The sequence below is a fragment of the Sander vitreus genome, chromosome 5, assembly GCF_031162955.1.
Source record: "Sander vitreus isolate 19-12246 chromosome 5, sanVit1, whole genome shotgun sequence".
NCBI classification, from domain to species: domain Eukaryota; kingdom Metazoa; phylum Chordata; class Actinopteri; order Perciformes; family Percidae; genus Sander; species Sander vitreus.
Genome location: NC_135859.1, coordinates 20565877 through 20584300, shown reverse-complemented (window position 1 = coordinate 20584300; position 18424 = coordinate 20565877). Strand labels below are relative to the sequence as shown.

The 18424-nt window shown below is 40.0% G+C and overlaps 1 protein-coding gene across 6 annotated transcripts in view; it reads left to right on the top strand.

Moving 5' to 3' along the window:
* Nucleotides 1-18424, top strand: part of pde4d (phosphodiesterase 4D, cAMP-specific) — a 209851-nt gene that overhangs the window by 180369 nt on the left and 11058 nt on the right. For 5 of the 6 annotated variants that reach the window (XM_078250924.1, XM_078250923.1, XM_078250926.1 and 2 more), the window contains 5 exons: nt 2097-2288; nt 4708-4744; nt 4837-4913; nt 5298-5347; nt 12030-12142. In XM_078250924.1, coding sequence (XP_078107050.1) covers nt 2097-2288; nt 4708-4744; nt 4837-4913; nt 5298-5347; nt 12030-12142 — 469 coding nt within the window. Of the gene's footprint in view, nt 1-2096; nt 2289-4707; nt 4745-4836; nt 4914-5297; nt 5348-12029; nt 12143-18424 lie in introns of those variants that run through there. The other variant, XM_078250929.1, reaches the window with a different exon arrangement.

The window sequence follows — 18424 nt, the reverse complement described above, 5'->3', positions numbered from 1 at the left end:
ATGGTAAAACACTGCAGTGCTATGCAGGCCCATCTCAGCTGAGAATAGAGAAATGTCTGGCTGAGTCCTTCCCTTCCCTACTATGTTTCATATCACACAACATATGCACTCCTGTATCTTTCACCAGCAAAAAAAAAGAAAAAAGAAATTCCCCAAAAAACGCCATTACTGCGCTAGCGTCACGTCACCGCGGTATTGTGGTGATGCGGTTATCGTTACAGCCCTACTTATACATCCATAATTTTCAACCACAGAGTAACATTCGTCAATCTGCTTCCTGTTTACATTGTCATGAGCATGCCCAGTGTGAATGGTCATGTGAAATGCGTTGTCAGACGTGTTAATATGAGTGGAGATCATTTTTGTTTCAAAATGCCGTTTAAAAATAAAAAGTAATAGTGTGGATGTAGCCTAAGAGCAAGTTAGAGACCAGGAAGAGGACAATATGATTGCCCTTCCCTCAGTCATCAGGCAGACGGCCAAACTATCCTATTCCACAACCAAAGCTCACACTAATTTAGCTGCTGCTACTCTGAAAGTTCACACAGAGATAACACAGCGTTTAGCCATTTGGTTGTCTGGGAAAATATGCCTGGCATGTCCTGTGTGTCGTTGTGGCTGTCTAGCATGTTCAGATACTCAGAGATAACCTACAGTATTGTGTTAGATGTGAGAAGCATAATGACTTCTTCCTCTTAAAATCACACTCATAAAACATTTCCAAAGCATGAGTACAATCCCCTATTTTCACAACTTACAAACCAAACCTGCTAAACACATTCAAAGTGATAATAACTTGCACCTGTTAGGTCAGTGAATCATCTGTTGAGGATGTGAAATACCCTGAAGAAAATGTACAAGCTCAAGATGGAAACCAGGAAGGGTACTGATGGCAATCTTAGTCGTTTCTCATTGTGTAATGACAAGGTTTTAGTTGTTAGTTGGCTGTTTAAGTTCAGCAATGGAGCGTGCTTTCCACGTATGTACACTCACACTGTTCACTCTGTTCTTAAGACATCCTCTGCTCTTTCCATATTGAACATAGCGCTAACACGAGCAGGGTGTTCTGTACTGGTTAGTCATAGATGATATTGGATTAAATGTGTGGTTGTTTCCATAGTGATGATGATGATGAGAAAGGGGATGTCATCCCTGTGCGTATTATGTTTCGCACTTGGGGGAATCCCCCCCCTGACCTTAGCATCCACACAGGATGGGATTATGGGATTGCTTGATAGACTTAGTGATGAGGCAGATATCCGTGGTGACAGGCATTAGTTACCCCTGGGCGAACAATCACCAAGGAGACTAAGGAGCTCATTGTAACATCCCAGTGGGAAACGGTGTCACTGGTTTAGAAACACCTTTCAGCTGTGAGTCATTGGCATTGCTAGTTCAGAGGTAGTCCCTGTGGCCCCTGTGCAGAGTTTAAACAAAGCATATCGCTTGTGGTTGTATGTAGATGTCTTTGAATATTGCTGCATTAGTTCCAACTGTTGGTGATGCGGCCAATTATTTTTCCAATCATAATCATCCAATAATCAGCCAGATAATGAGCGATAAACTGATTATAATTTCAATTAACAGCAACAGTGCATGTCAGAGCCTATTCTGCTGCAATGGAAAAAATATTCATGTGGGTTAAGTTGATATGTGAGTAAGCTCTGAAGTCAACAATACCTCTAACATATTAATGTTTACATAAAGCCTTTGATTTATTTAGACATGGACAGACAAGCCACATAATGCAGCAATAAGTACAGTCTGTTACAGACAGCACCTTTTTAGAAGTTAATTTATTCATTCATGCATGGTGTGCACTTTTATTAGATGTTGTATGTAAAGACTGGAGTGGCATCATTTCAGGTGGCGGTCTAAATTGATTATAAGGAGAATTAATCACTACCATCTTCCCCTCATCTTCCTTTTTATTATTTCCTTTTCTGGAGTGTTTGAACATGATCACATATGTTGCTTGACCTTTCGAATACCCTCAAAATAATGTTTTTAGTTATGCAAGACAATTAGCATCAGCTGTACAGTATCAGATTCAGATTTTAGTGTCTTTCTCCCTCTATCTTTCTCTCCATATGCAGTTTCGATGTGGACAATGGCACGTCATCAGGTCGCAGCCCCCTGGACCCCATGGCCAGCCCGGGCTCAGGCCTCATCCTGCAGGCCAATTTTGTCCACAGCCAACGGAGAGAGTCGTTCCTGTACCGCTCCGACAGTGACTACGACCTCTCACCCAAGTCTATGTCCCGGAACTCCTCCATTGCCAGTGACATGTGAGTGCATGGTGTCTTTTGCTTTCACCTGGACCTTCATAAAATACACCCAAATGCTGCCTATTGTGCTAAATGTGGTCAATTATGCTTTGTTTTGCCTCTCTGAATCTGTGTCACGGCTGAATGTTTATTAGACCAGATCTTAAAGCTGCCACGCGGCTAGCTTTGGCCCTGGTGGGAAGTGTGCATGACCAACAGCTGATTGTGTGGTGTAACATCTATTCTTAGCCATATCCAGTAGCATAAACAAGGTGGTCAGTCACAAAGTGTCCACAAGCACTATTTATGTGACTCTTGATATTTGGCAAATTGCTGATTATGTCTGTATAACTCATAAGAATAATGGGATGGATAGAGTAGAACACACTCCAGACATTATGATAAAACAAACACACACCAACTGGCATCTTCTGGGTCAGTGTATATAATGAAAGCACATTCCTCATTTCCCACACAGTGGTGGCTATCCAGTTACTTAGTGCTACAGGAAATAAAAATATTGACTAAAATATAGCATTTCGATCCAGCTTGAAGAAATGACAAATAGACAAAAGGATGAAAAATAATGTCCTGCAGTAACCTTAGACTTCTTCCTCACTGCTGCTTCCTGGTGTATTAACCCAAAGACCCTTCTTTGACCCACGCCCACTATCCAGTTACTAAAAAGAAAAAAATCTTTATCATTTATGCCTCATCCTTTCATATCTTTTTTTTTTCTTAAATTGCATAAACATGGAAACTTGAGAAAGCTAGGAGGCAACTTGTCTTAAAGGCTCTCTATAAAATTAATAAGAAAGTTTCACAATCAACGTAAACATGTAAAAGAAAAATTGCATGTTTCCTAAAGTAGGCTACTTAACAAAGAGTCATCTTTAGAACAACATATTCCAGAGGACATTTTTTACAAGAAAACATAAGCAACAGAGCTAGGGCAGCCTGTGTGCCCCGAAAAGGCCTGAGTCAGAGGTGAACAGCCATATCCTAACTCATATTCTTGCCGCTCCTCTTATCCGTCTACTCTCAGAGAGTACATAGCCCCATCATCTTTACTCTGAATACCTCCTATTTGTCTTGTGATAGAAGCACATGACAAGCCTGCGTCTCTTCTGACATTCTTGCCAGGCATGTTAGCTCACATGCTAGTGTGTGTGTGTGTGTGTGTGTGTGTGCATGAAGTGGCTGCGGCCTTGTAGAACTGAGCAGGAGGAGGCAAGCTCCATGACCATTAACACAGTCATGTCACCTGAACAAATGTTGACTCGGAGGTCAGCAGGATTCGGACTCAAGGTTTACTGTTTAAGATTCCTTTAGCTTTCTTTTAACCTTTTTTAACCAGGAGAGTCCCATTGAGATTAAGAATCTCTTTTTTTAAGGGAGCCAAGACAGAGAACAGCATAAATAAAAACACAGTTACAGACAGAAAATACAATAAGAGACCAAATGAAAAGTAACTAAAAATCAAGAATGGGAACTCACATTTCAAAAGAGATATTTAAAAGAGTCAGTTTCGTAATCAGGTAAATTTAAAACATTGACATCTTAAGGAATCTGCTTTTAATTATTTCATTTAAAAATTAAAAGCATTTAATAATATTCATTTATTATGATTCAAGTTATTCTGCAACATACACAAATTACAATTTCTATATGGGCATTTGGGACAGAAGGCATAAAGAAGTCCTGAGAACGCGAAGAGTAATGTCCGGCACTTTTCTGCGTGATAAAGACAAATAGCTAGCATTGGAGCAGACCAATTGCTTTATTAAGATGTACCAATGACAGCACCTATGGGTGGCCAGAGCAGGTCATCCTACCCGAGAGTATTAACTTACAGTGGTGAGTTACATGGTAATGAACCTCAGGGAAGCATGGTAAGCTGTGTCAACCATATGAAGCTGACTTTTCCTGGATAAATAAATGTCAATATAAAGATAGAATTATGACTGCCTATGGGGTATAATTTAGGGCAGAGAAGGGGAGGGGTGGAAAGAGAGGGAGAAGCCATGGAAAAAGGGTGACTGTGTGAGGGACATGGCTGTACAGCAAGTGCAAAGATAGCTTGCAGGTTTTACAGTGTCCTTGCTGTGAAAATATCTCTCTGAAAATGGCATTCACTAAACCACCTTATGTGTACAGAGACATGTCCACCAATTAATCCCTTATTGAAAGCTCAAACTGTTGAAACTATTACGCGTTGTGACGTCGGGCCTCAGCTGGTCCGCTAATGTGATGAGTAAACATGTCACTGTGATCGAGTGCATCAGAGATGCTGAAACTAATCTAATGTGATGACCCCCGCTCCTCCCTCCCCGTCCTCCCCTTGACCTTGTCACCACATGAGCACACTCCTTTGTTGTCGAATGTCAATATACTGTAGATCTGCAGCTTACATTAAAGACACTGTCTTTGTGTCTTTCAGTCATGGTGACGATATGATTGTAACGCCCTTTGCACAGGTGAGCGCTTGTGCAAATATTTTTCTTATTTTATGTATTGTCTTCATATTTTTACTAACTTATTCAGTTCTAATCTATCATGTTCCATTCAGGTTCTTGCCAGCTTGAGAACTGTACGAAACAACTTTGGTGCATTAACTAATCTACAGCAAGACCGAGCATCCAATAAGTAAGTCGCCAGCTTTGCTGGGTTTTTTTTGTTTGTTTTTTCAAATACAAATTAAATCTGACATAGTGGGAGGAGAGACTGTATTACAGACAGCAATGGTCAACATGCCAGCATATCACAGTATTTGGAACATGCACTTCATGACTAAGAAGTTTTACTAAATAAGTGTCCGGTGCTCACTCACAGTCTGGCTTTGCTCGCCCCCTGCTGTTCTTATAGAGTACTACAACAACAGTAGCATTAGTCTGTAAAGGGAACCTCTGCTACAGTGCTCCCTACATGTATAGAAATGAGTGGGTTGTAAATAAAATATTTTGAGGTAAACTAATGATTGTATTGTTTTCTGAAGGAAATGCCAGTGTGTGTTTGTTTGCCCCATGACAGGAGATCACCAATGTGTAACCCACCACCCATCACCAAGACCACCTTCACAGGTACGTGTACAGCCAGAGCAGCATGATGGCGTGTGTGTGTGTGTGTGTGTGTGTGCGTGTGTGCAATTAAATGTGTGCTCTGGGAATCAGGAATAGATTTAGCTATAGGAAAAGAAAACACAATTACTATTGTTGACATTAGAGGTTAACACTTTGCTTGAAGTCCCCCTATTCAGCATTTATAAGCGGTATATTAACATTCAATAAATGACATTCATAACACACTATCATGTAGGTATAAGCAGATACAAGTGTTTAATAATGTATTTGTCAACAATTATAATATAATATGTCATCATAGGAAACTCTATAATTGACAAATACTGTACGTTAACACACACAAATGGTCGTATATCTGCTCACAACAACATTATGGTGTGTTATAAACCATTTATTATATGTTTATATGCTGCTTGTACAGTTAATGCTAAATAAGGGGACTTAAAGCAAAGTGATACTATATTAGAAGTATTAATAGTAGTAGCAGTATGCACTCTTTTATTTAAAACTGGAGGCTAAATAGATTCAATAAAGGGTGCTGGAGTTGTTACAGTGATTTTTTTGTCTATTGTAAGATATCAGCATGGTGGTGATTGGCTGGCAGAGCCAGAGAACATGAACATAATATCCAACATGGTCAGAATACAAATATGGAAGAAGACATATTTTGCGGAAAATGGCAACTATATAACTGGTTAACCAAGAGCAAATATTTCCCCGTCAGTAGCTGTTGTTTTGCTATTTTGTGTAAAGTTTGGATATGTGTGGCCTTTTGTGGATATCATTTGTTTGTATAGCCAAGATACTGTTAAATCTTCAGTCAGTTTCTGAAAATCAGGTAAACAGGTAGAGAGGTTTGTTCACTGCTTTTTTGTGGTACTTTGCAAGTTGGCATCCATTGTAACCATATGTCAGACAGAGAGACAGACAGACAGTTTGTGAACCCTGCCTATATATTCCACGAGGCAGTTTTTATAGTGGATGTTAACTTTGTGTCGGTGAAGCTCCTGATCCTCACATTCTTAATCAACTTACTTTCTTAGAGATAAGCTAAAGAAAGTGTTTAGTTTTGGTTTATACAATACAGATGTCAGTTCGGTGCCATGCAAGGTTATTATAGTTTTGCATTTTTCATTAGTTTTTATTTTTATTTCGTTTTGACTTTTTGTTTTCAAATTCAGTTTAGTTTTAATTAGTTTTTAAAGCGGGTTTGTTAGTTTAGTTTAGTTTTTATTTTTTGAAAATGCTTAGTTTTAGTTTAGTTTTTATTAGTTTTAGTCTTTTTTTATATGGGTTATTTGTCGGGGACAATATTCAAAAAGGTCAGAAAAAGTATTGTGTAATAATAACTCAACATAAACATCATACAATTTTAGAAATATGTATTCACAATGTATTCAACAATAACACCAGTACATAAAATGTAGCCTACATATAGTCATAAATATGTAAACAGTCTACACAAGACGCTGCAGTAAGTGCAAAATGTGTAAGTGACGTGTTCCAGGAAAAAACCTAAATAGCAGACTAAAGAAGACATGAACAGGTGTTTTGAACTTTGGTTCGAGTAAAGTGGCGAACTTTTTGAAGTCAATCGACTCACACAGTTGTGTAGACATCCCAGTATCAATACACATATTAACCCACGCTTCCTCCCACTTGTGGTGTTCCTGCATATTTACTAACCAGCAGCTATCGGGTCACCGGTGAAAGCAGGCCTGTAGTGTTCTCTGTCCTGCTGTTGTCTCTGTCATGCTGCCTGGCCCTGTATCCATACATCCATGCCCGTAACGTGACAACGTGCCCGCTATGATGCCCGGCGACGAGGCGAGGGGCATGGACTATGTTGTGTGCAATTTGATGTGGAATGTCGGGATTTCTGGGTTCCCAGACGGAAACTATACATGTCTACGGGAAATGTCATGGTTGGAAAGATATAACGTTATTTGCTCTATGAAAGACATCGACAAAGACGAAAACTAAGGACATTTACTCACTAATTGTATTTTATTTTAGTTAGTTTTGCAAACAGACATTACAGTTTTAGTTTAGTTATCGTTTTTTTGTAATGCCTTGCTTTTATTTTTATTTCAGTTAACGACAATGTTTTTTCCCATCTAGTTTTTGTTATTTCGTTCGTTTTCGTTAACGATTATAACCTTGGTGCCATGAGGTGGCCATGTTTAAGTATTTCATCCATGGACTTATCAATACTTCAGTAATGGATTGTCAGGCCATATAAACTCAGCAAAAAAAGTTCTCACTTTCAACTGCTTTTATTTTCAGCCAACTTAACATGTGTAAAACTTTGTATGAACATAAAAAAATTCAACTACTAAGAACTAAACTGAACAACGTTTCACAGATATGTGACTAACAGAAATGGAAAAATGTGTCCCTGAATAAAGGATGGCCAAAATCAAAAGTCACAGTCATTATCTGGTGTGGCCACCAGCTGCATTAAGTACTGCAGTGCATCTCCTCCTCATGGACTGCACTAGGTTTGCCAGTTCTTGCTGTGAGATGTTACCTCACTCTTCCACCAAGGCACCTGCAAGTTCCTGGACATTTCTGGGGGGCATGGTTCTTGCCTTTACCCTTCGATCCAACAGGTCCCAGATGTGCTTAATGGGATTGAGATCCGGGCTCTTCGCTAGCCATAGCAGAACACTAATATTCCTGTCTTGCAGGAAATCGCGCACAGAACGAGCGGTATGGCTGGTGGCATTATCATGCTGGAGGGTCGTGTCAGGATGATCCTGCAGGAAGGGTACCACATGAGGGAGGAGGATGTCTTCCCTGTAATGTTCTGCAACTTTTGATTTTGACAATCCTTTGTTCAGGGACAAATTTTTCCATTTCTGTTAGTCACATGTCTGTGAAACGTTGTTCAGTTTAGTTCTTAGTAGTTGAATTTTGTTATGTTCATACAAAGCTTTATGCATGTTGTTGGCTGAAAATAAAAGCAGTTGAAAGTGAGAGGACGTTTCTTTTTTTGCTGAGTATATATAGTCTTACCTGACTTGAATAGTAACCAATAGACAGACAGCATCTTTCTGGCCTACTTTTTGAGTTTTTGTTGTGAGGAGGACATGGCACAGACAGTCTTAGATGGCTAGAATAGACTTGTCCTTGACAGTCACTTTGCTTTCTAGCAGTATCAATGGCTGTAATCTAGCTGCTGTTTGCAGGGGAAACCATATAACCTCCATCATTAATAAATAATTTCACTGTGTTTTGTTTAGTAAAATGATCTCTAAGGCATGTGCGCAGACACCCATATAATCACATAAGCACACACAGTCATTTATATTGTTAAAAGGGGTAAAAACATTTATTGTATCACTATTGTTATTTTTTCAAGTGTAAAAGTGCTTTCTTCTTCCACGTTTGAGGGAGATCAAGCTAAACATTTCTCCCAAGAATCGCATTCCTGATACATAACCTGCTTATATATGAGGAACTGGTGACATTTGCTATATTTAGAACACAATCATACTGGTGCACAGCCATTATGGGCCCTGCCATAAACTGGTGACAGCTGTGAGTCATGAGCATGCTTGTTTGAGTATTGAATACTTGTAACGCAATGGCTTGCTGATGAGGCGCCTAAGTCCTCTTGCAGACAAAGACAATAAAGGAAGAATAATTTAAAAAAATAGTAACTCAGTACATCAGTTAGGGATAGGATACTAGTGATTTCAAGAATGATTACCTTGACGCTTCTTTGCTCTATTTCTACTTTCCTGTCTATGCTCATCCCACTGCCATTGACTTACTGTTCAGATAAAGAAGATATTTCAGAATTCTCTTAAGATTTTCTTTTAAATTACCAGTAGTTCTGTGACCTTTTATCTATTGTGGATGAGAATATATGCTGGTTAAAGCTAAAGAGAGAAACATTGATTCATAATCATTCAGCATGAGATTGTGGACAATATTCTTTTACCACTTAACATCCCATACACTCAGTCCAAAATGGTATTGTAGTTTTTCAAACATTTGTTTTGTATTCTGGATATAAAGTTCATTATATAATGAGTGAGGCCACTACTCTAAATTACTCTACCTTTCCATCTCTCCTTGACATTGTATCTTGTACTTTATATGGAAACAACTTGGGCTTGAGGTGATTGGACAGATAAATAGGATATTTTATTTAAATGGCCCAGGCCTCTTACAATGTATTAGAGTATTTAAAGAGATGGACATTCCTTTATCTTTCCATATGGGGTAGAGTGGAGGTACTAAAGATGAATATTTTACCAATATTGTCCTTTGGCTTTATTTCCATACCATTCAAATTCCCCACAACATTGGCATAAGGACATCAATGCTCCATGTGGAGGCATAACGACACAAGAGGACGAGGAATAAATCATTGTCTCTGCATATTTTTCTCCTTCTTCCCATTCCTCCTCCTCCTCTCTCATATTCTCCCTCTCACAGTCCGACTTCACTGTCGAGCTGTTCCGGTACATAGTTTGGCTGCAGCCCTGCGTCTGTGCAGCAGAGTGGCCTCTCCAAGCGCTGGTGTCTGATGTCGCACTAAGCATGAGAAGAATGTCATTGACGTCAGTGCAGTTGCTGTCAGAAAGAGTAGCACCCCAGCCACCGACACCACACCAGAGAGAGAGAGAGAGAGAGAGACTGAGGAGAGAGACAGAAAGGAGACAAAAGAGGGAGGACGAAGGATGTTCATAGATCAGCAGAAGGAAACGAGGAGTGTGGGAGAGGAAGGGGACTAATGGCAGGAGGGAGGGAGAGATTTGTCAAAGACAATGAAGCAGGAGAGGGGGGATATTCTTGATAATAGGAGGTGACAAAAGAAATGGTCAGTGGTCATGCTTATATACACTACTACTAATAATAATAATAATAATAGTTCTGCATTGAAACAAAAATGTGGTGCATGTTTCCAAACATAGTACAATACAATATTATAATTCATCACTCCAAATTGCGATAGCCCCTTGAAATATTCAGGAGCTGAAAAATCTACACATGCAAACCAGAGCTTTAAACTTTGCATCATTTACTTTTAGGGATGGATTGTCCCAGAATGAAAGATAAGTGAAAAAGCAGCATTTTATCATTTAAGCCTAAATAAAGACAGCACAGTATTTTTCCAAAGGCTTTAATGGGGTCAAAATGCTAACTGTCGTGCGATTAAATGTGGTCCTCGTGTATTTTAATCTTCCACTGTTTTCTCTGTCTGGTTAATTGAATTACAGCTAAACGTGACACCCCCCCTCCCCCTCTCAGATCCCAGATCACATAGCATTAAAAGCCTGTGCTTTCCCAAATTAGTCAAGGCATCAATATTAATTGGCTTCTGACAAGGTTTCTTTTAACAAAGGCTGACTTTGAGAGAGGCATGTCTTCAATTTCAAATGAAAACAAACTGAAGTAGATGTAGGGATTGTGATGCTAACGCTCTAACACTTTACCATATCATCAGCCATCCATTTGTTTACCCTCTCTATTTTTGGTGTATTTGTATACTGAACATATCTTAGCATGCAGACAGTATACACACAGCATAAGGAGCTCCCAGCTCTGGCTCCACTCCTTTATTACTCCAGTCCACATTTTGTAACTCTCCCTTCCCCATCCACAGTGCAGTCCTCTCAGGCTTTAGGTACAGCTTGGGGAGAGCAGCACGTTTGGCTACCAGGGATGCCGGAGCAACAGAAGCCCACCCTCTATACACACAGCATCGATAGGAAACACTATCCAGCACACACACACACACACAGTACCGGATTATACCCTTTGCTTCACGGATATCATGGATGTTTTCATTGGTAGAGAGGGGAGACAAAATCATGATGTGTTATGGTTAGCATTTCGTCTGGTGTGTATGTATGCATGTGTGTGTCTGTTACCGTCCGTGTGTGTTTGAGGTGTCTTGTATTTGTTAACCATGTCAGCATGCTGTGAACAATCTGGTGTTTGTTCCTTGCTGGACAGTATTGACATGGATCTTGACTGGTTCTGAGTCTCACACGGGATCCTCTTTTCCACCGTCCCGGTCTTCCCTCCATCTCTCCTATGGCAGACATGGGCCTGCTAAGCAGACTGCTGTTCATCCTGCTACATGACTGGAATTACATCTCTCTAAAGAATGATAGTGTAAACCTTACACACCTAGATCACTGACTGTGATATGTGTGCTATGTCTGGGAGATAGTGAATGAGTCTGTCTATGTGAGATTACTGAGAAATTGCTGTTGCTCCTTTTGCACTGTGGGTTACCTCTGTATTCTCTGCTGTGATTTTCTTACTATTAACATTCATTTGGACACCCAGAAGTGACTCAGGGTGGCTGTTTACCATCCATCACCTGCAAGCGTACTTCCTGGGATTGTATCTGACTTACTCTTAAAAGGAAGAATCCGATTTGAACTGTAGGACTGCACTGGAAGTTTCTTTTCTCCAAGGGAATCAGTAAGCTTTGCTTCAGCTGACCTGTGACTGCTGATCTGTGGGTTAGGATACAGGACTACTCCCAGGCCCGCACAGCTGGCTCACCTGTCCAGTATGAAGAGTCACCCATGTGTCTACTCGGGGTATCCCAGCTTAGCTGTATGTGGGGTGGGAGACCCCGGGCCTGGACCGTCCACAAGCCCTCTGAAGCGGGCCCTTACTGACCCCTTGCCCTCCTGTCTTGCCCCTGCAGAGGAGGCCTACCAGAAACTGGCCACTGAGACCCTGGAGGAGCTGGACTGGTGTCTGGACCAGCTGGAGACGCTGCAGACAAGACACTCTGTCAGCGAGATGGCCTCCAACAAGGTAAGAAAAACGATGACATCAACTTTTTTAATTCTAGAGGCCAACATCTGATGATAACATCTGTTGGACTCATTGGTATAGCTTTTGTTTTGTTTTTGTCAGACTTATATTGCCCAATGTTATAAATGTACTTCCTGTGTTTCTTATTGAAACAGAGTCAGAGGGTGCTACCCAGGATTCACTGTGGTGTGTTTTTTGTGGCTGATGAGAACAGGATGTATATGTATAAATTAATTGGATTTTTATTATTGTGTCGTGCATAAACAATACACACAGCAGACTTGCAAGACACCATTATTTAGAAAAAGAGACCAGAAACCAGAGTAGCAACATCATTTACAAATAAACAAATAAACCATCCTGCAGTTTTTTCCAAGCCATAGAATCAAAGGTATTCAACGTATAAGCATTAAAATTAAACAACCATTCCATTCTGTGTGTGATGCATAGTATGTGTATGTGTGTGTGTGTGTGTGTGTGTGTGTGTGTGTGTGTGTGTGTGTGTGTATATATATATATATATATATATATATATATATATATATATATATATATATATATATATATATACTGATCTTCACCCAACACTATTATATACTGTATATTATATCTAGTGTTTGTTTCAGGTTACATTATCTATTTAGATTATTTATTAGAAATATCTGGAATTGGCTGCAAACAGCACTGTCCTCATGGGTTAACTTAAGGGAGAGTTCCCGTGAATACACCATTTACTGTAAGCAGACTTTTTAATCAACCCGCTGCTACAGCTGCATTTCCATACATAAATAAAGACATATAAAATTACAAAGAAATGTACTATATACTGTATGGTCATTCAGCAGTAGTGGAATGGTGTTTATTGTTTAATGATAGGCCAAGCTGTTGTGCAGCACAACTTTATGAAAATTACCAGGAGCAGATAGATCCAATACATTACAGGTCGTTGAATTGATTCATTTGAATGGGTGTAGTATAATTTTATTAGACATTACCTCCTCTGTGTGTGAACTGCTCCTTTGTCATCAAGCCCCTCTCCCTGTTTATTTGTCAAGTTTTTATCAACCCATAGCAGTTACTATTGGAGCCTGAGGAGCAAACTTCTTCTACAATCTTTATTTGGTTGTATATGATGTGTTTTGATGCCTTTTTCAGTACTCAGCCATCAAAGCACACGTGGGACAGTTTGTGTTATATTTTTTATGTGTGTTAGTTATAGCATCGTCATGCAGACAGGGACTTGTGCTGTGAGCATGCCCAGTCGCCTCCAGTGTGTGTGTGTGTCTGTGTATGTCTGTGTGTGTGTGTGTGTGTGTGTGTGTGTGTGTGTGTGTGTGTGTGTGTGTGTGTGTGTGTGTGTGTGTGTGTGTGTGTAGATGGAGGCTGCTGTGCCGCTATGAATGCTGATTAGCTCTGGTGATGTCACACACTGTGATGTCACACGAGGGGGAATGGACCAAGAGGAGAATCAGGGAGGATGGACAGACAAAGGACTTACACAAACGTACACACTCACCGCTGATGTTACCGCGGTCACATGCATGACCGAGACATCACCTTATTTCAAAGTGAAAAGATTAAAAGAAAGACAAAATTATGCACTGCCTCACTATTGCTCACCAGGACAGCTATCTCTGGTTGTCATGGCAACAGCCACAGGCCCAACCAGTCTGCTATCTCACTTCAGCAACACACACACACACACACACACACACACACACACACACACACACACACACTTCATAGGTAAATACAGTCACTACATCTGACACACATACTGTACTTTGTGTCTGTATCCTGCAGACTTTCATAAATCAGTACTCAACATAAGCCTTCATTTATCAACAAAGAAAAGTCTGAGATGCACACAATGCAATACTGAAATTTTGAAATAGCTTCTTAAAATTGGCATCCTGTGTTGCAGCCTTGGTAATGTAAATGTCTAGCCATTCAGAGTGACATCTGCTAACTAAAACCAGTGTCTAGGTGGACACCTGCAGTGTTTTGCCTGGATCCTCTCCACTGGCCACCACACATGCTATACAACTAGGCTAAAACCTTAATTCTTGATATGCCTGAATGTGTCTGTTGCAACGTTTTAAATACATTTGTTTCTCCCTCTTGTTGGCACAAACTAGGGCTGTCAATTGATTAAAATATTTAATCGTGATTAATCGCATGATTGTGCATAGCTAACTGGCGATTAATTGCAAATTAATCATACATTTTGTATCCTGTTCTAAATGTACTTTTAAAGAGATATTTTCAAGTTTTTAATGTTCTTATTAACATGGGAGTGGACAAATATTCTTGCTTTATGCAAATGTTTATTATTATTGCAATAATCCAAAACAATGATAAATAATGTCTAGAATATTCTCCGGAATAACCTCAAATGCTATTGAGGTTAAACAAATATGCTGAAAGTATAATATGGCAAACTCAAGCCTATCAAGCAACAACACATGGGCATATTGACCTGAATCTAACATTACTTGGTAATAACATGTGTGGGATTTCCTCCTTTCTGGTTTATATATCCCTGTCTCTGCTGAATTATTTTTTATCCCCGGTGGGGACAAAAAATGTATCCCCCCCCCCCCTCAAAGTGATCAATGCTACTTCACCAATAGACCATTTCTAAAATAGTAGAATAGTAGAAGTATTTTAAACTAGGCTAAGCAAAAAGCTGTAACGTGAACAGTCTATAGTGCGATAGAATGATAAAATACAAGCAGCAGTTGCTAGTTGTAGGCCGCTACAGAGCTCCGTGATGCCGGCTACAGAGGTCCGCCGTATCAGCAGCAGTTGGTAGATGTGTTTAGCCGCCAATAGGTGACTGTGAGACAGCCACAGGCACCGTCAGGTGACGGTCCTTTCAGGGGCCATGGAAGTGGCGTTAGTTTAGTCAAGACAAAGTAAGCGTCATGTAGTGACGACAGTTAAGTTTAGGAAAAAGATTGTGGTTTAGACTAAAACACTCCTGAGTGTTTCCCTTTGTGAAAGTATATTGCTTTGAACTTTTGAAGTGAACTCCGCTCCCTGGCTTGAAAATGCTATGTTATATGTTGACACCACGTTATGCTATGTATTTAATTTTCCATTGAAGTTCATAAATAAGTGTTTTGGCATGCCTGGCCGAGTGGCACTATCCATGGTATTGAATTCATAAAAATAACTAAACATTGCTGGCAATGTTGTAATTTGCACTCATGCACACAGCCCACACTTGTGGAGATCCCATTTAGGCAATCTGCTTTGTTAGGTTGAAAAGAGATATGAGCAGCTCATGATCGGTATTACTGTGACGGTGCTGTTCTGATGCCATACAGTGATGATATCAGACAGGATGAGTTCTTATTCAGCAAAGGCTATTTATACAGTAGTTGATTTGTGCTCAGGTTTTGTTGATGCGTTTTACATTTTAATGTACTTCACTACGTCCTGCTATGTCCTCAAAAGTTAGATCTACTTCAGCCAGGAGACGTCTCTGTATTGTGTCATCATTCTGTTAGTAACTCGTTAGTTTTACAAGTGCAGGTTGAAGTCATTCTTCAGTAACTGAACAAGTTGCTGGTTGGTTTTGTCTTTTGAACTTTCTGAATTGAAAGATGATAGAATGGCTCTTTGCCTATCTCCATTCCCAGTATGATCTATTTATCTTTGCATCTTTCTGTTATTATTAGTTTTTTTGTTTTTACAAAAGTCTTATCACTAGTCTATATCCACGATGTTCCACTTCCGGGATTGCTCCGTTGCCGATGGAAATTCCGCCGGATTTCACTCATTTAGGCCGGATATCCATTGCCTTGGGCTTTCTGTGTGTTGGCATTTAAACTCCGGTCGATTTATGAGGACTATGGTTAACCTTTTCTCAACTCTCTGCAGGGTAAATCCAGACAGCTAGCTAGACTATCTGTCCAATCTGAGTTTACTGTTGCACGACTAAAACAACCTTTGAACGTACAATTCCACCCAAACAAGTTCCTTCCCGAGGCTATTTTGCAGAGTGCGGCACTTAGTGCCGCCCAAGCCAATTGTGGTTGGTGCCAATGCCAATGCCAATAGTGGCTGGGTTGTCTCAGTGGTAGAGCAGGCACACATATACTGAAAGATTTGTCCCTCGACGCAGAGGTCCAGGGTTCGAATCCGACCTGTGACAAATTTCCTGCATGTCTTTCCCCTCTCTCTCACCTAGCTGTCCTGTCAAAAATTAAAGGTGGAAAAGCCCAAAAAAGTATCCAATAAACTAGAGCACATTTTTGCTCTGTGTGGACTCACCAGACCCTCCTCTGCAGCGCTGTGGAGGAAGGTCTGGCAATGCGAGACTATCTTACCACTTACCATAACCGTTTAGATTCCTACATACTGTATAGATTTCCTTCTCAACATTTTGTGAAGGTCATAAATGGATAGCAGGCTTACATCTAAGTGATCAGTGGTACATTGATTGAAAACAGTAGTGGCAATTAGAGTGTTCCTATTCTCCTGTATTCAGTAGCGAGGGGGGCGTTAGCCACCAGAATAAATGTGGAATGTGAGAAAAGAAACAAATGCAACAGAGATCTGGAGGTGTCGTGGGCTATATACAGCTACGAGTGGAGAATTTTGGTCACTCCGCCGAGGAACAAATTACACACAAGTCACAGCTGAGCTTACTGTGACACTTTCCAATTTCTACCCAATAGTTTGTGTTCACACCTCATGGCTAAGCTGTCAATATGGGTGTGTATTTGTGTGATGGAGAGAAAGAGTTTTTGTGGATAGGACTCGGAGGGTCGTGTGTGTGTGCGTGTGTGTGTGTGTGTGTGTGTGTGTGTGTGTGTGTGTGTGTGTGTGTGTGTGTGTGTGTGTGTGTGTGTGTGTGTGGTGGGCCTGTGCTGGCCTGCTTGGCTCAGAGTCAATCAAAGCTGCTGGATCTCAGTTAGACAGTTGACTCATCTGCTCCAGCGTAGCTGTAAATTACTCACAGTGCCAGGCTGGCTACAGAGGTGGGGTGTAAAGTAAGCAGAGACAGGTTTGGTCCCTTTTCAATCCATGTAGCCACTGGAACATCACTGACACATGTATGTACTGTATATGATAATGTATTTACCATAATGCATTTATATAGTGCCTTTCTACCTTACCAGACAAAGCGCTGAGCCACAGCCACCCCTATGCACATATGCGCTCACAAACAAAACACCACGAGAAAGAAAGAAGAAACATCCTTTTTAGATTTGTGATTCAAGATTAAACTTTTGAACAATTACATATTCTCTGTATAAAATCAAATCTTTTCTATATCATAAACCATTTTTTTATTTTTCCAACAACTTTTATACCTGAACTTAATTCTGTATAAAGGCTATAATATTCTTTTTATATTATACAATATTTTTATAATAACGTATCTAAGGAGAATGTGACAATGTAAAAAGGGGTCGCTCATAATGATACAGCTACAGAGAATTATTCCCAAACTCTGCTGCTCAGATCGGCTTTACAGAGCTTTATTGAGCTTTATAGAGAGTTTTAGCTTATTGTTTAGCTGTCCGGTCCGCAACTTTACTGTTTAAGTTCACTCTCACCATTCTCATAGTATTGTTGTCAGACGAAGCAGACCCTTGCAAGGAACGCTTGGCTTTTGGTCGTCTGACTTGATATTTTAAGGTATATAAGGTTATAAGGTCTGACTTTAAATATTTTTTATTCTCTTAAGGTTCACTATGAGACTATCTTATCAAATACAATAGCATTGAAATGGAATATAATTAGGTGCTATTAAATTAGTTGCAATAGAAATTACTTCCAGAGACATGAAATACATTTATGATTATTTCATATTTGTTCATATTTGTATTTACACATGATTTCTTTTATAACCATTCATGCTGTTACTGATGGCAAAAGTGCATTAAAACTCTTCCTTCAATAAGGTTTGATCCTTGTATTCAACTAAAGTGACAACGTCTCGAGCTCAGTGACACACACAGCAGCCTGTGTGGACACAGTGCTTTCAGTTTCTGTCCTACTGAGCCCACTTCAGCTAATTCTCATTTCACGCTCATTCTTTTTGCAAGATTAATTGGTTTTCATGTAATACATCATATCAACAGTGATGTTACTGTGACTCATCTACCATGAATACAGGCGTGAAAGCTGACCTCAGTTTCTTTGTGTTGGATCATGTTGGATGAGGTAACTTGTGCTTGTACATTGTATTGTACAGAAGGCTAGGTCAGTCAACATGTAAACGCATAAAAAAACACAAACTATTGCATGTAATGTAAATACATG